The 27,479-nt window shown below is 43.5% G+C and overlaps 3 protein-coding genes, 1 long non-coding RNA gene and 1 pseudogene across 4 annotated transcripts; 2 read left to right on the top strand and 3 right to left on the bottom strand.

Moving 5' to 3' along the window:
- Positions 1-2,628: 2,628 nt before the first annotated feature.
- On the top strand, positions 2,629-4,691 carry LOC145898104 (uncharacterized). Its single transcript, XM_082986540.1, has 3 exons — positions 2,629-3,458; positions 3,722-3,959; positions 4,143-4,691. The coding sequence occupies exons 1-3, from the start codon at positions 2,629-2,631 to the stop codon at positions 4,689-4,691; spliced, it is 1,617 nt and encodes a 538-aa protein (XP_082842666.1).
- Positions 4,692-8,825: 4,134 nt separating this feature from the next.
- Positions 8,826-11,353, bottom strand: LOC145898103 (uncharacterized). Its single transcript, XM_082986539.1, has one exon. It carries the CDS (start codon positions 11,321-11,323, stop codon positions 9,383-9,385), a length of 1,941 nt encoding a protein of 646 aa, XP_082842665.1. The 5' UTR covers positions 11,324-11,353; the 3' UTR covers positions 8,826-9,382.
- On the bottom strand, positions 11,334-14,744 carry LOC145898102 (uncharacterized; annotated as a pseudogene).
- A 4,373-nt stretch (positions 14,745-19,117) lies between these two features.
- On the bottom strand, positions 19,118-20,387 carry LOC145899335 (uncharacterized). Its single transcript, XR_014402483.1, has 4 exons — positions 20,250-20,387; positions 20,034-20,159; positions 19,760-19,885; positions 19,118-19,674 (listed from the first exon to the last, which is right to left on the bottom strand). It is a non-coding gene; the product is annotated as an uncharacterized LOC145899335 (long non-coding RNA).
- An 802-nt stretch (positions 20,388-21,189) lies between these two features.
- On the top strand, positions 21,190-22,707 carry LOC145898101 (uncharacterized). Its single transcript, XM_082986538.1, has one exon. It carries the CDS (start codon positions 21,190-21,192, stop codon positions 22,705-22,707), a length of 1,518 nt encoding a protein of 505 aa, XP_082842664.1.
- The last annotated feature ends 4,772 nt before the right edge of the window (positions 22,708-27,479 follow it).

Raw genomic sequence — 27,479 nt, 5'->3', positions numbered from 1 at the left:
TTAAGAACTGAATCTGGTTTACTGATGTCTTCCTGGCTCAAAACTTCGGTGAGCATATTTTTTCGCTTTTAATTGTAGCATACGGGCAATATCAATGCTTTGCAGAAAACCGTGTTCGTGTTCGTGTACGTGCACGTGATCGTTTTCGTCCATGTGCAGTGTGTGGTAAAAATACACGCTTTTTTCGAAATTGAGACAGAGTACAACTTTCCAACCTTGGTGTGACGGCCTCGCGGTGCCAGGCGCGGAAAATTCTGCCGTTACATTAAAGTTTTCGAAGTTTTCTGAAACGAAGTTTCCAAGAAGTTTAATTTTTGATGATCTGTGAAGAAATGGATAAGACTATATCTCCGCTTGAATCGCCGGAGCCTACACGGTTGAGACCTCTCGCCGCTCAAGTCGTACTCTCCCATGACGAGATACACCGTTATGTCGACAACTCAACAGTTGGTATGTAGTGGCCGAGACAGGAATTTTAAATAAGGACCACTCCCTACTGCAAGTAGCTAAGTTCTAAATTAACGAATGCTACTCACAATTGCAAAATATGTACGGCATGTATATTGCCTGTTGCGAAGAGTCAGAGAACCGCGCTGTATGGGAGGACGAGTTGAAGTCCGTCGAACAATGTAAGAAGGAGTTTGAAACCAGAATTGCGGAGTTAACGCCATTTGAACTACCAAATGCATTGCCCGAACTTGTGCTAAGCCTACAGCACAGGGCACCAACTGTGCCTTCTAGCCACAGATCCTCACGGTCCAGCCGCTCACGTTCGTCTGTGGCGAGCTCATCTGCCACAGAAAGAAGTCGTCTAGAGGCAAGGGTGGAGCGAGAGTTGGCATTGATTCGTATAAAACAGGTCGAGGAAGAAAACGCTCTAGTTCAAGGGCAAACTTCCTCGGTGCTGGCTGTCGAAGAAGTTCCGACGACGTCTTCTGCTACCCGAGGTTGTGCGTCCCATATCCAAAATGGGAAAGTATCACGTGACAACGTTAGTCTTCTTGTACGTGCTCTTGTATTGAATACACACCCGGACTTGGAAATTAAAGAGAGCCCAGCTGTATTACCGTGCATCGTAAAGGCAGTTGGAGAAGGCATGAGTATGCCGATGCCTGACCACATGACGTTTTTGGCGCCAACTTGGAAATTTTGCTGACTTAAACACTGTAAATCGTTTGGTGGCTTTGGCGAACAAGCTGCCGTAAGAGTCGCAAAGGCTTTGGCGCCGCAGAGTTGCGCAAATTGTAAAGAAAACTGCCAGGGAGGCAGATTTCGCAGATCTTGTTGAATTTGTCGAAGAAGAATCTGCCGTAGTGAACACTTTACCCGGCCAGTTGTGTGTGTCCCGGAAAATTGAAGAAAAGAAACGTGCTGGTAAACCCGGTGGGAAAAATGTTACGTGCGCCATTGTGACAACAAAACCAAGTTCGTCGCCTGTCCCCATATTGAGTTATCCATGCTGCAAACGTAGTCACGTATTGGAAAGATGTGATACGTTTGGTAAAAAATCCAAGGTTCAAAGAAGAGAGTTCATAAGGAATAAATTTATGTGCTTTAACTGTTTTGGTTATCGGCACACGTCGAAATTTTGCACCAGGCCAAGTGCATGTGCTGTTAGGGGCTGCACACTTGCGCACCACACATTGCTGCATGAAGAAATGCCAAATCCTGTACGTTCGAGGACATACGTGCCTGCGTCGGAAAATTATAATAAAATTCCGCGCGGCGAAAACCCCAGCAGCCAGACTAACAATTCTACAGCCAGGTGCAATGCGATAAAGAACGGCCATTCATCGTACTTTTCGGTTATTCCGGTGAAAATTTGAGCCAATGGTCGAGAGGTCAAGACGTACGCGTTCCTCGACCAGGGATCCGATACAAGTTTTTACGACAAAAGGTTAGCAGACCTACTTCCAATAGACGGAAGTCCGAGACAAGTTACCATGTCCAGCGTCGGGAGAAGGCCCGCAAATTACAGTGGAATCAGCGCAAGTTTTCGCGTTTTGTCATTAAGTGAAGATGAAGAAATCAACGTGGACAATGCCGTGTCTATTGACGCTGTTCCGGTCGACCCTAATCCAACCCCGAGACATACGGAATTGGTCAGTTTTCCACACCTTTAGGGATTAGAATTTCCTCAGTTGTGTAATGGTGAGGTGCTGCTACTTATTGGCACTGACGTTCCGTATGCCCATAGAGTCTTGGAGATGAGAACAGGAAACCGCAAGCAACCATTTGCTGCGAGAACACCGCTGGGGTGGTCTCTCGTCGGCCCGTCTATCTGTCATCCTGCCGTTGATAATGTTTCAGTTAATTTCCTTAAATGTGAATCATGGGGAGACGAATTCCAGCAAGAGCCTGGTGACATTCCATTTCCAACGTCAGTTGAGGATAGGAGAGTGCTCATCATGATGAAGGACTCGGTAAAACATACCGATGGACATTTCTATTTGCCACTTCCATGGCGAAGTGATGTTGGTCTACCACAGGGCAGTCGTTCTATGGCTGAGCGACGGCTTTGTTCGCTGAAGAAACGCTTGTCAGCATAAGGGGCTGTCGCTTAACGACGCGTTGCTGCAAGGGCCCGATTTAGTAAACAGTTTAATCGGCGTTCTGGAAAGATTCCGCATGAACAGTATTGCTTTAGTGGCGGACGTGGAAGCAATGTTCCACCAGGTCCGCGTTCAAAAACAGGACATTGATGCTTTGAGGTTTTTGTGGTGGCTGGGGGGAGACTTATCTAAAACTCCAACGGTTCATCGAATGCTGGTGCACATTTTTGGAGCCACGTCGTCGCCTAGCTGTGCCACATTTTGCTTGCGGGAGACGGCCGAAAAATTCGGTGGCAGATTTGACAGGAACGTTGGGAACATCATTTGCAACGATTTTTATGTTGACGACTGTTTGACTTCAACTGATACAGTCGAACACGCTGTTGGTATTGTAGCGCTGCTAGGTGACTTGCTAAAAATGGGAGGATTTCGCCTCACTAAGTGGATGTCTAACAGTCAAAACGTCTTGGATCAAATTCCCGAGGCAGAAAGGGCTAAATCGGTAACTGATGTAAATTTGGACGCCTCCATGAAGGAGCGTGTGCTTGGCGTCTACTGGCGTGTAAATGAATTTGGGTTCAGCATGGCTGATACAATGCAAGGCAAGAAATTTGCCCGTCGCAATATTTTATCTGCTGTTAATACGCTGTACGACCCATCGGGTTTTGCGGCACCCGTTACTTTGATTGCTAAGGTGCTGCAGCAGGAAATAATTCGACAGAAATTGGGATGGGATGACGAGCTGCCGGAAGATGACGTTGAGGAATGGAGATGCTGGCGTTCCCAGCTGCCGGAGCTCGAGAAGCTGACACTTCCCCGCTGTTTCAAGCCGGCGACATTCGGCTCAGTGGCGAAGTCTGAGATGCATCACTTTTCGGATGCGTCTATACTCAAGGATACGGAACCGTGTCATACCTCCGACTGTTAAATGTTAATGGTAAAGTGCATTGCTCGTTTTTGTTTGGCAAGGCAAAGGTAACACCACCTAAAACCGAGAGCATTCCCAGGCTCGAACTGGCCGCTGCTGTTCTAGCGGTGAAAGCTGACAAATGGCTTCGACGCCAATTGAAGTTCGATAACTGTACGTCCGTTTTTTGGACGGACTCGTGCGCCGTACGGCAGAGCATATACAACCAAAGTAAACGTTTTGGTACATTCGTTGCAAACAGGTTGGCCAAAATTCATCGACAGACAAACCCTGAACAATGGAGGCATGTTGGTTTATCGCAGAACCCCGCGGACGATGCTTCGCGCGGTTTATCTGTACGTAAGCTCATCAGCTCTCGATGGCTGACAGGTCCGAAGTTTCTCTGGCAGAAAGAAGATCTATGGCCCACCCCACCTGAAACGAAAACACAGCTGCCCCTGGAGTTCCAGCCAGCTGAGAGGAAAAGAATTGTCGTCAACGTTTGCACACAGAGTCAACCGATCGACTGATGAATCACTATTCGTCTCTTCATAAATTAAAGACATCGGTCGCGTGGCTGCTACGATTCAAGTCATTCCTGCATTTCTACAAACACTGGCAAATTGAGAGTGGATGAGTTAAAGAATGCGGAATTGGAAATAATTAAGTACGTACAACGTCAGTGCTTCGCTCCCGTCATTGACATTTTGTCACAGGTCGGAAAGTCTGAAAGGGACTTGCAGAAGAAACTGAAGAAGTCGAAATATGCCAGTTCGTTGGCGAAGCTTAACCCCCAGCTGTTTGATGAAATTCTACGGATTGGGGGGAGGTTGGAGAAGGCGCCGATTGCCTTCGACGCAAAACACCCGATCTTACCGCCGTATGATAACCACTTGACAACACTCGTTATTTTGCGCCACCATCACGAGGTTGGCCACTGCGGAACTGGCCACACATGGACTTCGCTGCGTCAGCGCTTTTGGATCATAAAGGGTGGTGCCGCAGTTAGGAAGGAACTCAGCAAATGTATGCTGTGTCGCAAAAGGAATGTTCGACGTGGACAACAACAAATGGCTGACTTGCCATTTGCCCGACTGAAGCCCGACGAGCCGCCGTTTTCCTACGTTGGCATCGACTACTTTGGTCCATTCATGGTGAAACGAGGAAGAAGTGAAACAAAAGAGCTACGGGTGCATTTTCACCTGCTTGACCATGCGAGCCGTACACAGTGAGGTGTCGCCCGACTTGTCTACGGACGCGTTCATTAACGCATTGCGTCGATTTATTGGAAGCAAGGACTCCAGCAATCCCGCCTAGAGTCATACTTCAAACGACAAGAAAGAGAGAGACGATGGTCACGAGAATATTTGCCCACAATTGCGTTGCGTCAGAAGTGGCCTGACCGACAACGCAATTTTCAATCCGAAGATGTGGTGATGATCGTAGATGAGACACAACCCCGTTGGGAGATGGGACGGGTTCTGCGTGCGTTCCCGGACGGTCAGAGTGTTGTCCGTCAGGTCGAAGTGAAAACGCAATCTGGCTCCACATACAAACGGCCGATTGCGAAATTGTGCTTGCTCTGCGAGGCGAGCACAACAAACGAATAAGTGCATCCGACGCATTCAGGCCACGCAGTCGTCGAACTGACCCTGAATTGCGGTGCACAGGATCCAACACTGAAGATAGATCATGGACGCTATGTTGATCTTGTTTGTCGCTTTATAAATGCGGCACATTGCAAATGCCAGGCTGGAGCTTGCTCGCCGGGGGAACGCATATTTTGCTTTCTTTACTTCGTTGTTTCGTGATTTCAATGTTTTCTATGTTTATTTGTAAATGTGTTTGCAGTGAACCACACATTTAAGAGGGAGAATGTAACATTTCATACTACTGCGTCATACAGTACGTCTAAGTGACATAACAATGCTATTAGAACTGCATTCTTGGTAACTTAGTTGTTGAGGTGTGTGTTGTATAGTATAGGGTGCTCTGAAGTTATAGGTATATTGTACTGCAGTAAAAGTTAATCGATTCTATTTGAATAAGGCAATATAGAAAATAAATAATTTAAAGAACTGAATCTGGGGGTCTGTGTTCGTGTTCGTGTACTCTTACGTTTAACAAACTTACCTATCGTGGACATAGTGAAGGTTTTGCGTGACTACTCTTACGTTTAACAAACTTACCTATGATGGACATAGTGCAAGGTATAGCGTGACTACCTTAACAATTAACAAACTTACCCATCATGGATATAGTGCAAGGTATAGCGTGACTACTCTTGAGTTTAACAAAGTTACCTATCGTGGACATAGTGCAATGTATAGGGTAACTACCCTAACAATTAAGAAACTTACCTATCATGGACATAGTGCAAGGTAAATGATTAGGGTAAATGATTTCAATTACCCCCCTTGGATGAAAATATGTACCACCCTGTTTGCCGCAGCAGTCGTGTTTAGGTAACCGATTTTGTCCAGTTTACTGATCTTGGACGCTTACCCATGTTGTCGTAACGTTACAGCCCTATATGCTGTAAGGGGTAAATAAACAATTTAACTGACACAAGCTATTTTACCCTACCAACACGCTGCAAACAAGTGAACTAACCACTACACTACCAAGCAACAATGGCGTTCGAAAAGAAGTGTTACGCATAGTGGTCATTGTTTCGTTGACCTGCAATGAACGTGGACATGTAACATTTCCCTTATGCCGGAACGTGACTCAGTGCCCTGCTTCTCGCGCTGGTCATTGACACAACGTCGTTTTCTGTTATTAAACGAATGCACTTAATACAAGTGTATGGTGGGCCCACTATCTCTATGAACACTGGATAGAGCAACACCGCTCAAAATTGAAGCAATTTGATTGGCGCAGCCGCTATCTTGGAAGGTCCAACTTTCTGGTTTGCTAGCATTGGTGTGCGGTGAATTTGAAAAATAAAATTGTCACAGTAAATTTGCTTTGGTTGCCCCCTAGGACTGTTTTTGCTATCCTATAGGACAAAAGATCCTCCTGGAGGCTCCTCAAATCCTTGCTGTGTTTTTCCGGATGCAGCTGCAATCAATTTTTTTCTCTTTGAATAGTACCAGTAGACCTTCATGGGTCACTGACCACAGTTATTGTTGTTGTCAAAAAAGCAAATCACTCAGTATGGGTATTAATGCTGATAGCATTCAAAACGTGATTTTTGGGATTTATTACTGATATGCGGCCTTTAATCTGAAGATTCAATAGCACAGAAACAGCATGTATACATTTGATGTGATCATCGTTTCGATTCAATCTTAAAATCACCCAAATTAGTGTGAAATATTGTTGCTTTACTATTTTTTTTAGCAATTTCTGCTCTTTCAAGGCCTTCAACTGCAATGCATCTAGCGACTGTTCCGCTTGTTTCCAAATGACCGTTGATGGGTCTTGTGACTTACATAGGGACCTAAAGGCCGCATCTCACAATTAAATCCTAAAAATTGAGTTTTAGGAGTCATTTGTCATTGTGCACATGGTTACAGTTTTCCGGGTCTGATGACTCATGAAGGTGGACTACTATTGCTGAACAGAAAAAAAATTGATTGCAGCTGCATTAAGACAGCACATTTTGCAAAGGGGGGTTTTGCAAAGGCTAACTGCTAAATTGTCTGTCCTTGGGAGGGTACAAACAGCCCTGGGGGGAGCCCAAAACAGTTACAAGACATCTAATTCTTAATGAATTGTGTAGAGGAGGGTTGGTGGCTTCACAAAATCGCAAATGGAGGGTACTTTCTGTGATTCATTTTTTCACAAAACAAACCTACACTTTTTTATGCTTTTTTGGCCAAAATGGCCAACAGAGGGTCAAAACGCCCCCGGGGGAACAGTTAAAGTAGGTATCTCGAATATAATTTTCACCAGAATTCCTAGACAAGGGTCGGGACTAACAGAAAATCACAAATTGACCATACTTTCTGTGATTCATTTTTCCACAAAATCTACTTCAATATTTGGGTAGTTTTTCAGCTACATGTTCAACAGCACCCTCTACCAATTTACTGCCTGACCCTGAAAACCATAGTAAAACTGCCCCAAACACGCTGAAAATCGCCCTGGCAACAGCCAGTTTATTTGCGCTTATTCAACCAAAACAATGGCGCCCATGCATGACCCATTGCATTGTTACACATAATTTTACTCTGTTACGCAGGACAGAGTTCGAGAAGGGCATTTCCCAACCAAGAAATGCTTTTCCATAGAAATACAGAGATGCGGCCTAAAATTCTTCAAAGTTAAAAAAAATACTCTTGGATGAGACTGTACAGAGCAAGGACTTGTTGGGCCTCCTGGAAGATCATATGACCAACAGGGGGGCATAAACAGCCCTGGGGGGAGGGCTTTGACAATTTTTCAGCAACTAAATTTGATGCCATTGCATAGAGAAGAGTTGGAACTTACAAAAAATGCAAATGAGTGGGTACTTGAACGATTCATTTTTCTGCAAAATCCAGTGCCAATTTTTGTTGCTTTTTTTGTTAAAATATTGACTAACCAGGGGGGCAAATTCAAATATAGCCTGAATTTGTGCTCCATTTTCACCATAATTTTCAGCAGCACCCACCAGCAAGTAACTACCAGATTGAAATAGCCCAAAACCCCACTAAAACTGCCCCCCAAGCACCCTAAAATTCGCCATGACAACAGCACGCACATGTACGCTCATTCAACCGTAAATTTAACTTACATGCATCACTGCTTTGCTTGGTGATGCATGGATTTTTTTGTGACACAGGTCTACACGGTGGGCATTTCCCAGCACCAAAACTTATTTTCATAGAAATACCAATATGCGTTCTTCACAGGCTACACCAATTTCTCTGTAACTTTGGGTTCTATATTGGCAAAGTGTATGTTTGAGTAGCTCACTGAAGTAAACCATAAAACCCAATGTAACGTCCGTTGAACGCGCCCCGGTTCTTGGCGCGGAACGTTACACGAGGCGGAATTCCCGCAGTTAAAACGCGTGTCTTTAATGGGCCTCAAACTCGCTCACTCAGTTGATGTTATTTTGTTATCGAATTGCAGTACGCACTCGTACGCAAGATGGACTGTATTCGAAGTGTAGACGTTACAGACGTCGGGAGGAGACGAAAGACACGTAGGACACGTGGACCCTTAGAACACGGTTTCTACACAGAAGGCAATGTGTCAAACAAATACACTTCACGTAGATAATTACAGCATAAGGCTCACCAACTATTTGGAAACCGGGAAACTCTGGACCACAAAGACGGTCGAAGCAGTTACTGTCGCACACCTAAACGAAACAGGCAGCATAAACTACAATGCGCCACTATGACGTAACACACACAATGCTTACCGATAACTTTGGGCGACAGAAGATTGAATACCACACGCTTCACGTGTGTACAAATGCAAGAGAGACACTGCGAGTACAAAGACAGCGTCAACACCGTGTGTAAACTTAATCACTTTAACAAGGGCAGCTATACTGTTCAGCGAACTGACTTCTAAGTCATCGCAGTTAAATTAGCCAAAATTACAATTTACACATTTCGGTTATTCGGTACTTCAGTCGTTTCACACATATGTACAAATAGACTCACCAGAAAATGCTCGCTCGCAACACAAAAAACCTTTTGCAAGAATGAAATGACGTAGCACTGTGCTGCACAGTTGTCGGACACAAAAAGGACAAAACCACGTTGCGTTGTCACTTAAAACCTGGTCTCTTATTATTGCGTCACAGACCGTATGATATTGCAACACACATTAGTGTAGAGAAAAATGCGCATTCATAGAAATCGGCAATTACTGGCAAACAAGATGTAACATACCCCCCCACAATGTACGAATCCAAGGAGTACATTTCAACACAACACACAAACATCGGACAGTAATTGCGAACACAGTTCACCCGCAACTAATCACGCATCGCGTCGTCGCGGCACAATAAGCACAATTTTGCGATTGGGCGTCTTAACGCACCAGTGTGAGTCTTGACGATCACCTGACGCACAACTCCTTTCCGATCAGGAAGTACCTCAATCACACGACCTAGGAGCCACTTGCTCCGGGGCTGGTTGTCGTCCGCCACAAGAACCACGTCATTAACCATAAAATTGGAATGTCCACTTGCCCACTTCGATCTGGGCATGAGTGTAGGCAGGTACTCGCGAGACCATCGCCTCCAAAACAGATCGGTCAGGTATTGTACCTGACGCCACCGGTTTCGATGGTAACAGTCCTTCCCCGTGAACAGTCCTGGGGGCATATTCGGCGCTGCACGTTGCAGCAGTAAATGATTGGGAGTAAGGGGCTCCTCATCCTTCGGATCAAACGTCACTGGGACCAAGGGACGGGAGTTTAGGATTGCCTCGACCTCTACCATCAGAGTGCACAATCGCTCATCAGACAACGTCTGCTCCGAGAGCAGGGCGTTGAGAATTTTGCGCACAGAGCGTATCATGCGCTCCCATACCCCACCCATGTGGCTGGCAGTGGGGGGTTTAAAGCTCCATGCAATTTCGCGTTGTTGCAGATATTCGTGAATCTGCTGTTGGTTCCACTTCTTCAGTTCTTCGCGCAGGATACGCTCGGCTCCGACGAAATTCGTGCCGTTGTCACTGAAAATCTGGTTTGGACGTCCACGACGACCGATGAACCGTCGAAGGGCTCCAATAAAGGAGTCGGTCGACAATGAATGGGCTATCTCGATATGTGCGGCCCTGGTGGAGAAACAAGTAAAGATGCAACCGTACCTCTTTACCTCACTTCGCCCTTGCTTCACAAGGAAGGGTCCGAAGTAGTCGACACCCACCACTGAAAATGGTGGCTTGTTGGCCTGCAGCCTCGCAGCAGGAAGGTCTGCCATCATCTGCTTCCCCAAGGAACCGTTTCGTCGTCGGCAAGAGAGACACTTGCCCAGCACGCGTCGAACCGCCACACCTCCTTTGACAATCCAGTAGCGTTGTCTAAGGGACGACCAGGTGTGTCCCATTCCAGCATGACCAACCTCATCATGCTGCTGCATTATCACCAGGTCTGTAACTCGATGGTCGTACAGAAGGATGATCGGATGTTTCACGTCGAAGTCGATCAATGCTCGCTCCAACCTTCCGCCAACCCTTAGAATTCCATCAACAAGAATTGGGTTGAGCTTTCCCAAAGCTCTCTTCTTCTTTGGCAAACGAACAGTTCCGTCCTTTGCCTTTGACACTGTAGCAATGACGTCTGGGAAACTGCGCCCCTGCACGTACTTCACGATACCAAGCTCAGCAGCTTTGAGTTCGACGACAGTCAATTGACCAGTCAGCACCCTGTACTTCGACGGAAACCTATTGGCTAGCAACATCGACTTGTATCGGAGAATCCATCCGACAGCCTTCTTTAGCCGATTCCAGGACGAATACTTGGCAATAAGTCGATCCGTTGGAGATTCGTTGGCGACGAGACAAACAGTTTGAGCTTCCTTCTTTATTTGAAGAAACTCGATCGGCACGTTGGACAGGTCGGGGGAAGAGGGCCATGTATCTTCTCTTTCCCAAAGAAACTGGGGTCCACTGAGCCATCGGCTAGATCTTAGAAATTTGTTCACACCAAGTCCACGTGACGCTTCGTCAGCAGGGTTCACCTTTGTGCTTACATGCCTCCACTGATTTGGATGAGATGCCTCTTCAATTTTGGCCAAGCGGTTTGCTACGAACACCGGAAAGCGCTTGTTGCAGTTGCGAATGCTTTGAAGAACGGCAGTCGAGTCTGTCCAGAACACAGATTGGCATCCGACCAGATCCAATTCCTTCCTTGCAAGTTGATCCAACTTAACTGAAACAACGGCGGCCGTCAACTCCAGACGACGATCCATCCAGATTCAGCTCTTTCACCGATTTTGCTCGTTCCTCTTCGCCAATGGACGCGAGAACTCGCTCGCTGTTGCTAACCCACTTGGTCAAACGAAATCCCTTCCTCTTAAGAAGTGTGCAAATACTCTGGACAAGATTTATAGCGTCTGCTTCAGTTGATACAAACTTCAGACAGTCGTCGACGTAGAAATTCTTCTTTATGGTCTCGACGACCTCACTTGGAAACTTGTTTCGTAAATCATCAGCAGCCTGCTTCAGGCAAAAGCTCGCACATGAGGGGGAGGAAGCTGCCCCGAACAGGTGAACCAGCATCCGGTGTGCCGTGGGCTTCTTCGACATATCGCCTCCGGGCCACCACAGGAATCGAAGTGCGTCGCAATCAGTCGGTTGTACACGTATCTGATGGAACATGGCTTCCACGTCGGCCACCTGTCCCATCCGAAATCTTGAAAGGACACCAACCAACGAGTTGGTCATGTCCGGGCCCTGAAGGAGAGCTTCATTCAGCGACTGCCCGCGATACTTGGCGGCGCAGTCAAAAACCACCCGCACCTTTCCTGGCTTGTGCGGATTTGTGACAGGATGATGTGGCAGATACCACACAACGTCTTTGGTCTGTTTCTCATTAGGAATCTCCTCTGCATAGCCTTTAGCTATGTAACCCTGGACCGTCTTGATGTAAGCGTCCCGCAGAAAGCCATCACGCATCAGGCGGCGTTCCAAAGATCTCAGACGGTTTAGTGCCATGTCCCTGTTGTTGCGCAGCGGCTGCGCATTCGGACGCCACGGCAAAGGCAACTCATAATGTCCCTGCTGGAATTTCACACCGTTCTTCATTTTATCTAAAACATACCGGTCTTCACGGGACATAGGCGTTTCTGTGCAGTTGGTATCCTGAAAGTCGGTCTTCCACATTCGCTCTAGCTTATCCTGTAGCGAATCATCGGCAACTTGGGTAAAGTTTGCTGCAAACCAATCGTTTGATTTCTTGCAGACAGGTCCTGCTAAGGCCCATCCAAGTGGAACCCTTAATGCAATAGGCTGCTTCGGTTTTCCCTTCCGTACTTCTTGCACGATAAAGGCTTCTGGCACATCCAAACCAATCAGCAGCAAGGCTTCACTGCAGTCAACACGCGGGAATGACAAATCCTTGATATGAGGCAGTCCGTTCAATTCTATCTTTGTCGGAAACTTGTTGGCGGAAATAGGCAAACAATCAACGGCAAACACTTCCGGGAGTTCCACAGTTGCAGCACCATCAAGCGAAGCAACGGTCAAGCCGACCCTCTTGCCCTCGCGCCTGCGACTGTCTCCGTTGACCGTTTTCAGCGTCACGTTGCTCGGTTCACCTTTCAACCCAAGTCTTTCAGTTAACTTTCTGTCACACAAAGTGACACCAGAACCAGTATCCAAAAGAGCGTACGTGTTTACGCACCTTCCGTTAGCACTGATCTTGACGGGAACCATCATCAGATTGACTTTCTGGCGACCAGAAGAAGCATGACAGTCTTTTTCACTTGCCGACACAACCGAACAGACAGTCCGTTCCGGTGCGGTTCCCATGACAGGGGAGGATTCGTCTTCTCTCTTCTCCGGTGGATGCAACAATGTATGATGAGCTTCTTTGCAGTCCTTCACTGTGCACGCTTTGGGGCTGATGCACTTTGTAGCAAAATGTCCAAATCGAAAACAGTTGTCACACAGTCTGCGGCGTCGGGTAACGCGCAAGCGATCACGGAACGACCGGGACTTAAATTCCTCGCACTTTACAAGGCTGTGCCTTCCCGAACAGCACGGACACAGAGGGACTGCTGGAACGTGGGAAGGTCCAGCACGGGCCTTGGGCTTAGACTCTTCTTCCTTTACAACAACGTGACTAGAGGCCTTTACATGACTACCTTTACCTTTTGCTTTCTTGGCTTCGTTGCGATGCTCGTCCAACATACGACTAAAGAGCGAATTCGCAATCTGATTCTCAGATTCCACGAAGTCAACGAGATGCTCGAACAGAGGTTCACGGCCAGTATCTCTGATTATTTTTGCAACACGTCGTTTCCAAGCTTCCTGCATCTTGAACGGAAGACGATTCGCAACAGCAATTAGCGTTGGATAGTTATTCATCTCAGAATGCTCATCAATGTCTGAAAGAGTAAGTAGACAATCGCGCAGCGACTGCGCCATTTCGCTTAAACCAGCAGCGTCATTTGGCCGTAATTCTGGGCCGTTGACGACACACCTTACGCATGCATGGGCAATTATGGGTGACGTGCCAAATTGATCGTACAACAACTACCTCGCTTGCCGGTACCCGTTTTCCCTCAGTCTGTAGCAGTATTCTATCAGCTTTCGGGCCTTTCCTTCGCAATGCTGAACCAAGTACGATAGTTTGGCGCCCTCGTCATCGATACGAGAATCGAAATTGCGAACAAACCAATAGTCCATTGGATTGCCATCAAAAATAATCACTTCAGGTTTGGGTCTATTTATGTGTTTCACAAGCGATGCAATTTCACTTTCATGCACGTTTGTTGGCTTGGCAGGTTCATTTTTAGGGGTCACACTCGGATTTATTGGATTCGTGTAATCTCGCCCGTCAAACGAGGATTTCTTATCAGGAACACATGGCGACGGAGACATAGTGGGAGTTACATAATCAACCACATACCGCTGGTCCGGAAGTCTTTGCTGCGACGTGGCAGGCGGTGACGTGAACTGAACGCGACGCTGTTCCTCAAACGGCTGCTCTGGGCGTGGTGTAGGCGTTCCTCCAGAACCATCCTTCACCGTCACGTACTCCGTGTTTCCTGACATCTCGTCCCAAACCCTCTCTTCCACCACGGCTGCCTGTAGTTTATGCTGCAGCTGTAACATCTCCATGTCGTCCCTTTGGCGCCTTTCTTCATCGGCTCGTCGCCTTGTTTCGGTCATTTTTCTTTCTTCATGTTGCTTTGCCAGCGCCTGTCTTTGCGCAGTCTGTTGAATTGCAAGACGCGCGAGCTGAGTAGTCGCTTTGACGCGAGCTCTACTACTTGTCGAAGAACTAGAGCGCATACTTCGTCCGCAGGAGGAATTGTTGTCCTTCAGACTACCGTCACCGCTTCCACCTGGGCTGGTTACATGCCCAGATAAATCACGACAAGATTGCGAGTTTGCCTCACAAACCCAGTGGGCAACTCGGTCGTCAAATTCAGTTTTGTTTTTCTTTACGCTTGCAAGATCATCGGCAAGCTCGGGATGTGCCTTGTAGGCGTCAATCGCATCAATAAAAAGCTGTTCTAAAGTAACCAAGACAGTCTCAAGCACTTGTAAGTTGCGGTGATCCTTCATCAGACACTCAGCGACGATGTATTGTCCACTCAGTCGTCGAAGACGATCAACGACAGCATCAGGAAGTGTCGGTGGAGAAACGCTTGGTTCTGCCATATTGAAAGGCGAACTTGGCAAGGTTGCCTTTACCAAATAGTTAAACTTGCTTTCAACAAATAGTTGAAACTTGCTTTCAACAAACAGTTGAAACTTTCATGTAACGTCCGTTGAACGCGCCCCGGTTCTTGGCGCGGAACGTCACACGAGGCGGAATTCCCGCAGTTAAAACGCGTGTCTTTAATGGGCCTCAAACTCGCTCACTCAGTTGATGTTATTTTATTATCGAATGTGCAGTACGCACTCGTACGCAAGATGGAATGTATTCGAAGTGTAGACGTTACAGACGTCGGGAGGAGACGAAAGACACGTAGGACACGTGGACCCTTAGAACACGGTTTCTACACAGAAGGCAATGTGTCAAACAAATACACTTCACGTAGATAATTACAGCATAAGGCTCACCAACTATTTGGGAACCGGGAAACTCTGGACCACAAAGACGGTCGAAGCAGTTACTGTCGCACACCTAAACGAAACAGGCAGCATAAACTACAATGCGCCACTATGACGTAACACACACAATGCTTACCGATAACTTTGGGCGACAGAAGATTGAATACCACACGCTTCACGTGTGTACAAATGCAAGAGAGACACTGCGAGTACAAAGACAGCGTCAACACCGTGTGTAAACTTAATCACTTTAACAAGGGCAGCTATACTGTTCAGCGAACTGACTTCTAAGTCATCGCAGTTAAATTAGCCAAAATTACAATTTACACATTTCGGTTATTCGGTACTTCAGTCGTTTCACACATATGTACAAATAGACTCACCAGAAAATGCTCGCTCGCAACACAAAAACCCTTTTGCAAGAATGAAATGACGTAGCACTGTGCTGCACAGTTGTCGGACACAAAAAGGACAAAACCACGTTGCGTTGTCACTTAAAACCTGGTCTCTTGTTATTGCGTCACAGACCGTATGATATTGCAACACACATTAGTGTAGAGAAAAATGCGCATTCATAGAAATCGGCAATTACTGGCAAACAAGATGTAACACCCAACCTTAATAAATACATAAGTTAGTTTTCTTAAAGCAAAACTGAAAATATTACCTGTTGTTTTTTTAGGACTTATTGTTTCTGTTTGGTTTGTATTAAAACATGGTGGTCTAAGTACAAGGCCATGAACTTTGTGCAGTCACCTATAGACATTTCTTATTTGTTAAAAGTTGTGGGGCCTGGCCCTTTTCCTGCCAATTTCAACGATATTGTGGGCTGTAGCCAAATATTTTCTAAATTTCTTTGGGAAAAAAATAAATGGCCAATAGGAACAATGTATTCTTTCCTTCTAGCCGTCTTGATGAATGAATGTATCCAGTCTTGTAAAACTACATATTCTGTGTCACCAGAGGGATGTTAATTGACAAAAAAACGACAGTTAACAAAACTTTGAACGCGGGTTACTCGGTCGCCCTACGAGGTAGCAGCATGGTTTTTTAACACGTAAAAGTTCATAGGCTGACCTTTCTAAAGACACCAAAATGATGAAAAAAAAACATCTTCATATTAGGTTATGAATATAATATGCGTATTATGACATAATTTGCAATAATAATATTCGCTGGCAAAATGTTTAGAGCAGAGCATTTTACGCTCTTAACCTTTTCAAACGATATTAAAATATCTGAAAAAATTGAACGAACAAGTGCAGAAATATGAATTTATATTTTGAAAACATGAAAAAATATCGATTTTTCTTTCATAACTTTCGATAAATGTTCGTACAAACCGAGTCGCAAATCCTTCTTTCGAATAAACAATCCTATAACATACTACTATCGAATGAAATTAAACTTTAACCAATTCGCTCGAGGATGCTATGCGAAATTCAACGATAGCTCACGCCAACCCGACCGTCGCCCGCCGCTATTTTTAGCCGTCAAGCCATATGCATAAGCGCCATATACTTTCGTCGATAAATGTTCGTACAAACCGAGTCGCAAGTTCTTCTTTTGAATAAACAATCCTATACCATACTAGTATCGAATGAAATCAAACTTTTATTAATTCGCTCGAGGATGCTATGCGAAATTCAACGATAACTCACGCCAACCCGACCGTCGCCCGCCGCTATTTTAAGCCGTCAAGCCTTGAGCCTCGCAGATCCCGATCTCTCTGCCCCCCGCGCCGCCTTGGGCCCCGCTGATTCCGATCACTCGGCTCGCCGACTTATCAGATACCCCCCGCCTAATAGGGTCCAGCGTAAAAATAATGTTGCAAAAACAACTGATAAGTAACATTCCTTTGGGGTAAACAACTATAAACAAAAATGATGCAAACATAATTTTGTAACATGAACATGTAATAAAGTTAGTTTTTGTAGTTATGAGGTTTTTAGGCTTGGCAGCCCAGGCAATGCAGCCTAGCTGGATAGGCTGCATTGCCTGGGCTGCCAAGCCTAAAAACCTCATGATCGCGATACGATAGCTGTGATCGCCAAGCAAGGACCTGCGCAGTGGGGCGATCCTGCCTATCATGCCATTGCATGTAATATTACTGCGTTATCGGATACGGTGGTAGAGATCCTCTACGTATATGTGAAGGTTGAATATCTAAGAAAAATTGTCGTGCTTGTCGCAAAAATGGTGTAGGTATCTGGTAACTAACGCATGAAAAAGACCAGGTTTATTTCGATTACAGGATTCCTGTGCTTACATAAGTTTAGAATACAAGTTGAAATAACGACAAAACAATTAAAACCTTGCATGTTGTTGGGTGCTATGTCTCTTTTAACGTCCGATTGAACGAAAAATGGTACTTGTTTCGTAACAATGACACGTGTTCGGTAACAATGCTCCGCCGAACGTTAAAGTAAGTGTTGGGTGGTTTTTGCATGGATTTTGTCCTATAATTTATTGTAGTTGCGTTTATTCAGTTGTTTAAACAGACAATTTTTGGGGGGTGGGGATCCCGAACGATGATGCCATTAAGTTTTTAACACTACGTAACCGTTGCAGTTAAATACTGTTGTTTGAAAAGACTCGAAATAAAAATATCTCTCCAAATAATTGTTTGCGGTTTGAAATTAAACGACTTATACTGGCACCAACGCCTTCGAACCACTTTTGCCACCAGCATGTACGGCAAAAAAAATGACAACCACATGTGAATAGGAAAATCGTCCAATCTTCTAAAAAAGAAAACTAGTAAGATCGATGTGAATGTTGCAAGATTAGCGTAACCGATACATTAGGCTTAATCAAGTTATTATAGTAATTCAATTTATGGACTTTTGCAGACAAAAATAGCGTTGGTCTGTTGGTGGTACTGCATACCAGTATAACTCAACATTTATTCACGCCGCCCGTGTCGAACAGTGGCGTCGCGTGTCGAACACTTAGAATGGTGAAAAAGGCATAAATCGACACCCTGCATGTAACTAATACTACCCTCCTGGTGGCATGATAAATTGCCCTATCTTGAGCGTTGCTGTTGTGTAATTATATCGTTTTGTGTCCTACAGTTGACCTAACAAAGGGCGTTTTAGATTTACCGTGTAATCAACATGTGTTGCAATGTGACTTGCGCTTGTGGGATTACTTAGGCCTCAGTAAGAGTTTATTGCGTTCCTGGCGTTATTTGCCTGTTTGCTTTGGCAGAAAACCTGCGCACCGTTTTGTACAAATACATTTCAACTGTTTGTGACTCAAGAAAACAACAGTTTCGAAATTTAAACGATTCAAGGCGTTGCTTATTGAAGCGAGAGTACGTAACTAGGGATGCACCGAAAGTTCGGTTTGCCGAATTTATTCGGTCGAAACCAAGGTTTTTATAATTATTCGGTTTCGGCCGAATATTTTTGCAAAATTCGGCCGAAACTTTTTTACTGCCTGCAACACTGGTACGCAAAGTTTAGTATAGTTTAGAATCATTGTTCAAACTGTACTAGTGTGTTTTATTTGTTAATTGTCACCGAAATCAACTTTAAGCAATTGGTACAGCATTCTTTAAGTGCCAATAAAAGGTTGTATGATAGGATCAGATGCATTCTAGCACATGTTTTATTTAAATTTATTGCGATTTTAAGGAGATGGATATCAAAATTAGTTTCAGTTTATTCGGCCGAATTTGTTCGGCAACTTTTGCCGAATATTCGGTTTCGGCCGAATAAAAAAAATGCTGTTTCGGTGCATCACTATACGTAACCAAATATGAAAAATTCTTAGACTAAAAAGCCTACTTATCGGGCGATTGTCTTCCGCACTCATCCGCACCATGTTTGCCATCCGCACCACAAATTTTCATATCCGCACCAGTGCGGATGGTCCCACGGGTTGAAAAGCACTGCCCTATGGTACCAACGAGACGCTAGTCGACAAAACTTTTTTTCCAGTCGACAAAACTTTGAACGCTCATAACTTTGCCGTTTCTTAACAGATCTCGATGATTTTTGCACAAGTTGCATGGAATGGCATGTAGTTTCAAAAAATATAAAAAAATTCTAACGATTTATGGAACGAATATTAATGTATATTGTCATAAATCGGTCATAACTACTTTTATCGAACCGCGGCCACGACTATTCATACACCGTTGGAAACTACATTAAAAACCCTTTCCAACCATACCAAACTTGTCTAATTGTCGCACCTGAATGTACGTCTACTGATCGAATATTATTCATAACCGTCATAAAAAATACACTATTTCGTTTATAAGTCTTTTCACAGTTTCGGGGCCACGACTATTCATACACCGTTCGAAACTACATCAAAAACCCTTTCCAACCATACCAAACTTGTCTAATTGTCGCACCTGAATGTACGTCTACTGATCGAATATTATTCATAACCGTCATAAAAAATACACTATTTCGTTTATAAGTCTTTTCACAGTTTCGGGGCCACGACTCTTCATATACCGTTCGAAACTACATCAAAAACCCTTTCCAACCATACCAAACTTGTCTAATTGTCGCATCTAAAAAAAATGTACAGTTTTTCGTTATCAAGTCTTTTTACAGGTTCATCAGAAATAATTTTAAACATATGTAACATATTCTTACCTATCCCAAAATAGAAGCATGTATCTGTGCTCCACAAGCTTCTCCTTTTGTCAGAGCTATGTAGACTTATTGCACAGTTTGAGAACAATTTTAAAAGCCTATAATATTTCCTACACGTCCTATAACCTAAATAAGCGAAATGTTATTATTAGTAAGTTTGAATAAACAATAATAAACTTTGAACGCATCTAAAAAAAAATGTACATTTTTTCGTTATCAAGTCTTTTTACAGGTTCATCAGAAATAATTTTAAACATATGTAACATATTCTTACCTATCCCAAAATAGAAGCATGTATCTGTACTCCACAAGCTTCTCCTTTTGTCAGAGCTATGTAGACTTATTGCACAGTTTCAGAACAATTTTAAAAGCCTATAATATTTCCTACACGTCCTATAACCTAAATAAGCAAAATGTTATTATTAGTAAGTTTGAATAAACAATAATAAACTGTTGAATTATGAAAACTTCGAAATTAACGTTACGCAACATTTTTGGCACGACATCTTCATCTTTCTCCGTTGGTCCATTTTTTTCAACCACTGGTATCGTCGGTCTGTTACGTTCCTCCGGCGTCGCTTGAAACCCAAGAGCCGGAAACTCGTTCTTCTCGGGAACTCGTACAATGCATCTTTTAACTTTCTCCTCCACCTGTGAAAGAAACAGTTTTGAACCTTCCTCAGTTAAGTGAATACCATCCTTTGCAAGGAAATGCATTGGAATCGCAGTTTCTATGAACGTAAAGTTCATTTCCGCGGCGATTTGTTGCAGTTTCCTGTTCAAATCACCAACGAAAAACCCTCGTCTTCCAGCAAGTGGCAGTATACCACAGTGGTAAACCTGTAAAATACAGATAAATAATTAAAACCAAAACCAACCACATTTACATGTTTACTGCATTCTTATCCTATTGTTCCACATATTATCTTTTTAAAACTTTATACTTATCCATGTAACTTCCATAACCGATAGCGGAGATAAATATTGTGACGGATGACGGCGAGGCGATAAGACTAAACACGTTAGTCCCAGCACAAGTTTTGCGATAAGAGGTTTCCTTTGTAGTTAGACGAATAAAGCCGTTGGATTGAAAGATCTATTATCTGATTAGTTTTTTTCATTTTGTTAAACAAGTTTTTCTGAACAAGTTACAAAGAAAAACAATGGACAAAAGTTAACAAGCTTACTTTGGCTTTGGGGTAGAGAACATTCACCAAGTACATGAGCTCCTTTGTTAGCTCCACGACTTGAGCAATGCTTTGGTAGCCCCCGAGCATGTTGAGGATGTTGTTCGTACCGAAGCTTACGACGACAGCTTCGACATCCTCAACAATGGGAGTGTTGGATAGCTCGACAATCGCGTGGTCGATCCTCACAAACCGAATATTCCGGGACGTCTAATTGTAAGCGGCATTGGCACGCTCACGGAAATGGTATCGGGGTACGTGGAAAAATTATTAAAGCCACACGCTCAAGCCGCCAATAGCTATGTTCGGGACACCACGGATTTCATCAGACAGCTATCCTCCATCAAACACCTTCCACCCGAGGCTATACTGGTTACGTTGGATGTTGTATCCCTGTACAGCAACATAGACCACGAACGTGGACTGCAAGCCTTGCACAAAATACTTCCCGAAGAAGATGACTTCACAGAAATAGCTATTAAATTGACCAAGTTCATTCTGACACACAATAACTTTCTCTTCAACGATGAACACTACATTCAGGTCAAGGGGACGGCGATGGGCACACGCCTAGCACCACAGTACGCGAACATTTTCATGGCAGATCTAGAGGAACGATTCACGAACACCTGGAAACCGTCCCTTGTATTGTACCGTCGATTTATCGACGATATCTTTTTTATCTGGACTGGGGGAGAGAATTCTCTTCGAACCTTCGTGGAGGACTTCAATAAAGAGGACCCTAAAATACAGTTCACCATGGAACACTCGCTCACTTCGGTGCATTTCTTGGATGTAACGGTTTCGCTAAACGACGGTGAACTCTTCACCTCCATATACCGGAAGCCGACGGACAGCGGCAAATACCTACATCCTTCCAGTGCCCACCCGAAACATGTGTATCGATCCATCGTACACTCACAAACACTCCGGTACAGACGAATATGTTCCCGTCGTGATGACTGCAACGCACAGTTGCGCGAACTGCGTACCAGGTTTATAGGGAATGACTACCGATCCAGCATGGTAGACAAGGAGATGACAAGAGCGACGACCGTCCCACGAGACCGGCTTATTCAAGAGAACCAGCGTGGTAGCAAAAACACACGAATCCCTATCGTCGTCACATACAACAAACCGATGGGACGACTGAAAAAAATCGCAAAAGACCTACAGCCCATCTTGCATGGTGATAGCCGACTTTGTGCAGTGTTCCCGCAGCTTCCGGTTGTCGCTTATCGCCAACCACCAAACCTGAAAACAATGTTAACCCACACGGAGACTACTACCAAGAAAAACTTTGGGACATACCCGTGTGGAGGTGCGAGATGCGCATTGTGCCACCACATAAACCGATCTAATCAGCTCATGACTAAGCATGGGCAACATTTCTCACCACAGGGAACATTTTCCTGCAGGTCAACCAACGTCATTTACGCCTTGACGTGTGCGCGCTGTCCACGAGCTTTGTATATCGGACAAACCGGACAAACACTGAGACAAAGAATGAACGGTCACAAAAATGATATTCGGCACAACAACTACGAGAAACCGGTAGGAGCTCATTTCAACGAGCCTGACCACAGTGTTGAAGACTTGAGGGTCATGGTGCTACAGAAGGTTATAAGAAGAACGAGACTAGCGAGAGAGACGGCAGAACAACGCCACATCCAAAAATTTGACTCTATCAACCACGGTCTCAATAGAGACTGGGGCTTTATGAGTCATTATACGCACCAAGATGTCACGGGCACTCAGTGACCAACAATTATCACCTCTTCGTGCGTTTTTCCTTTTTTTCTTCCTTGTTTTTAGCGCTGTTACCGCATTTTATTTGACACGTTATTTGCTGCACCTGATGAAGCGAGATCAATCTCGCGAAAGCTCGTGCGAATAAAGTTGTTTAACAGTCAGTCTCTTATAAAAGCAGTGCACAAGCAAGCATATAGTCATAGATCAGAGACTGACACGACAAACTGAAGAAATTGAATTACTGTAATCAGGAGGACTATGTTGCTTACGCAAAACACTACAGAGACTTTCAAACCGTGGATTCCCAATTTCAATTTCCCGTAAATTAACTTTCCATCCCGATAAAGCAATTTCATTGATAGTTGCATCATCAGCAAAAGCAACCCTAAAGAATAAATATTCTGTTCCAAAAAAGAAATTCCTTAAAATTACCTCACAATCTTTATATTTGCCCTAACCTTATAATTGGAATAACATAACCTTCCTTTCTTTTTTCTGCCACAAACAATCCACGAAATTCATAAAATATCCATTTATCTACAAAAATAGGTTTGTTTAAGAGGTGCAAAGTTATTTTTATCCAAATTCTTGCCTTTCAAAGAAGGGCTTTCAGCAGATTGTTTCAGATTTGCAATACTCCTGTGTTTTACTTTTACAATTGTTTTCCTAAATGTTGGGGGTTTCCTTTGTTGATGGCAAAAAGACATTGATTTTGGTAAATTTTTACATGGCACTGCACCAATACACAACTTTACTCCATTTTCCCGTTTCTCCAAGTCCTGCTCTCTGAAGTGTATTTCACAGATTGCAGCCCTTAAAAGAACAAATGTTATCTGACTAACACTATATTACTCTGACTAGACTATAAACTAACATTTCTCTATGTAACATATTTTTTATATTATCCCCTCCACAACTGTCCCGCATCGATAATAAAAATTTTGTCAGTGTTTCATGGTGCGTCCTCTCTTGCTGATTTTTACACAGTTCTGGCCTCCTTACGGTAAACAAACTTCTTAATTTTAAATTGTTCCTCAAGCATGTTGCTCTGCTCCAAAAACATCCCGGTACAGCGCAGTGCGTTGGTGCCATATTAAAGTTTTAACAAAATACAGATATATCTTCCTAAATAATATAAACAGATGAAAAATTGACGTATATTATAATTTCTTCCACGCCCACGTCATGCTTTTAGCGAAAAATACAACTATTTAGCAAAATGGTTTCTTTCAAGCAACAATAACAGTTGTCTGCTGAAGCACCTGAGAGCAGATGCACAACCGTGACGAACTTTTTGTACGTCATAAAAGAACAAACAATCAGTCGGCCTACTACATGTTTAGTATACTATGGTACAAGCGTCAAGATACAAAAAAAGCAACATTCGTTTTGAGGACCTAAGTTGTATTTTGCAGACCTGAAGGAAACAAATGCATTGCAGGAATGCTGACACTTGCTTGAAAGAAGAATGATGTATTCGTAAATACGAGACTCATGTCCCTACTGGTGTGGCATATGTACATTTTCCATCACAAAAAGAACGATTTTTAGTAACTGAAACTATTATTTGGATTAGCACAGCCATACACTTGTTTTAACTGTTTTCATTTGCTGGATGTGCTATAATAGAACAAGTCAATGCAAACTGGTTGTTTATTTATATTTACTGCATCTTATTTATGCAAGGATTATGTGAACAACAATCAACCATAAAATACAAAAGCAGGCTTATGTAAACCTTTTCTGTTTGTCAAAATAAAACAAATATGACAAGAATGCCATGACACAAGTTTATGTTATGTAACTATCACATCTTCTGCATATTTGTTTCAAATTAATTAACATTGGGCTGTTATGAAACATTCCATTCAGCCTTTTTTGACACTCAATTGTACATGGGAATACGGGATTAGACAGCATCTGAAAAGGATCCTGTGAAGAAGGACAGAGATAATTAATACAACTAAACATGAAATTTTCACTTGATTACTTTTACCATAGAATACTGTTTTAGTATTCTATGCTTTTACCATGGTGTTGTTGTGAACACCTTCCAGGAAAATGCAGCCTTTTAGTTTAATCAGAAATTAAAAAAATATGGGTTGCAGCAGGCTTTCTAGTTAAATCATCTATTATATATCTGGCAAAGTAAACTCACATTATAATCAAGAATCAATTTGCAGCAAGCCTTTAAAGACGTAAACTAACTGCCAATAACTTTTCTCTGCATGCTTAGATTAGAAATATTGATAATTTATTTAGTACAGAGTCTGAACTTACAGCCTGTCAGCCCGAGACAGCTTAACTTAAGCTGACTAAACAGCCCATGTAAAATCGTCGTTTTCGCGCGTCGAATTTGATGCTCAAGTCGACTTGGCCATGTAAACAGGGTTACTGTCGCTTGCCCAGTGCCTACTGACGAACCTAACGTTCTGACGGAAGGTTGTTTTTTATTGTTGTGGTTCAAAACCTTAATTCTATCATAATCTTAAATACGATTTAGTGTGAAATTAAATTATTATCCTGCTTTCGGCCTTTCTGTTTCATTGAAATTTTCTGGTTCTTTGTTTTTTTGTATTGTGTAAGTGATACCGGACGTCGGGAATGCTCTTTCAGCAATAAATCGGAATAAGGGAAACAAAATGGCAACCATGTTCAAGTTTTTTCGTTAATGTAACACGTTCCTACTTTAGTCCACATGATAGTAATGAGCTCCTCTACTTGTGATGATGAAGTCACAAAGACTATCTTCAAAATTTGTTTTATCGGTATTGCCATGACATGGTGGGTATACTGAAACCATTGGGCGGTCAAATCACATTGGTCATGGCAAGCATAGCCCAAGCACTGGAGTACTCACCAAGTTTGGCACATGATAGAGCAGCCTTGGCGATACAAGCGATATTTCGCTCGTAACATTGCGCATGGACATGTCATTTCAATAGGGCATCGCGCTGTGGGCACTGCCACATGAGGCTGTTAAAATATTGTAGAGCAGACAGTTGCCGCCTGGTGTATTTTTGACTCACGAATCCGTTTTGTAACTTTGAATGTTCAAAATATTGCTTTAAAAGGCGTGGATTTAAAATCGTTTTATACTTTTCGAGTGGCAGTGTACCAAAAGTAATACGGAGTAAAATTTTAGTGAGGCCTAGGCTATTTTCTATGTAACCGAAATATTGGCCTGTCAATCTCTATCGTAGCCTATGTATCAAAATATTTCACTTTGGCGAGATATTTTTTTGACACAAAGTTTTGGACTGGGTCTAAAAAATTTAGATCTAAAGAGTACGTTGGTTTGTGTAAACTTGTGAAATATTGCGCAATATTTCACGCAGCATCGTCGCAAAAAAATACTTACAAATTGATCTTCATCGATGTTCTAGGTTACTGGAAGTTTAATATAGTCCGTGACTGAGCTAGTAACTTCTACCGCGTGCCAGTTGCTTAGTTAAGTGTCCGAGACTAGTTTGGTGGCAGAGTAAATGACAGAGAATGACAAAGTAAAGTGCGAACGGGTATTTAACAAGTTACAATGATAAAAAAGTCGACGAAGAGATGCAAGCCAGGTCAACAGCCAATGGCCGAACTGCCTTCGGCCAGCTTGCAGGTTGACAAACCGCCGTTTTCACCATTTTGGTACCTTGCTAATCAGACAAAGTAGATGCGAAATTTAAAGGTTCGGACGGCTTAATACGTTTATGAGGACTTGCTGTTTATTGGGAAGTCGCAGCTGGCCTGACCGCAGACGCCCTTCCAAACGTCTCAGAAGATTTCTCGCACGACTTAGGCGGATAACGGAACAAATTTCGTCGGTGGAACCACGCCAGTGAAAGTGGTCGTTCAATCAACCAGGAGCTAGCCACATGGGTGGCGCGGAACGAATGACAAGGACTGTTTGGAGAATTATGATGTAGATTAATCCTGTAGGACGCATATTGGTATTTCTATTAAAATAAGTTTTGGTGGTGGGAAATGCCCACCGTGTACGCGTATGTCACAATAGAAATTCATGCATCACAAAGCAAAGCAGTGATGCATTTAAGTTAAACTTACGGTTGAATGAGTGCACATGTGCGTCATGGCGAATTAGGGTGTTTGGGGCAGTTTTAGTGGGGTTTTGGGCTATTTCAATTAGGTAGTTACTTGCTGGTGGGTGTTGCTGAAAATTATTTTGAAAATGGAGCAAAAAATTCAGGCTGTATTTGTGAAAAATGAATCGTTTAAGGCCGCATATCAGTATTAAATCCCCAAAAGCACGTTTTGAAGGCTATCAGCATTAATACCCATACTGAGTGATTTGCTTTTTTGACAACAACAATTCCTGTGGTCAGTGACCCATGAAGGTCTACTGGTACTATTCAAAGAGAAAAAAAATTGATTGCATCTGCATCCGGTAAAACACAGCAAGGATTTGAGGAGCCTCCAGGAGGATCTTTTGTCCTATAGGATAGCAAAAACAGTCCAAGGGAGCAACCAAAGCAACTTTACTGTGACAATTTTTTTGCCATTGCGAAGAAAAGGGTTAGGGCCAACATTAAGTTGCAAATTGGATGAGATTTTTGTGATTCATATTTTCGCAAAACCAACTCACATTTTTTGTAGCCTATTTAGCTAAAATAATGTCTGACCAGGGGGCTAAATGCCCCCTGGGGGGCGCTTTAAGCAACTATCTTGCAACTAATTTTGACCTGAATGCGTAGACAAGAGGCGAGCCTAACATAAAATCACAAATTAAGGTATACTTCTGTGATTCAATTTTGAGCTACATCCCCTTCAAC

The sequence above is a fragment of the Ascidia mentula genome, chromosome 4 (assembly GCF_947561715.1).
Source record: "Ascidia mentula chromosome 4, kaAscMent1.1, whole genome shotgun sequence".
In the NCBI taxonomy this organism is placed as follows: Eukaryota; Metazoa; Chordata; class Ascidiacea; order Phlebobranchia; family Ascidiidae; genus Ascidia; species Ascidia mentula.
This window is presented reverse-complemented; position numbering and strand designations above follow the sequence as displayed.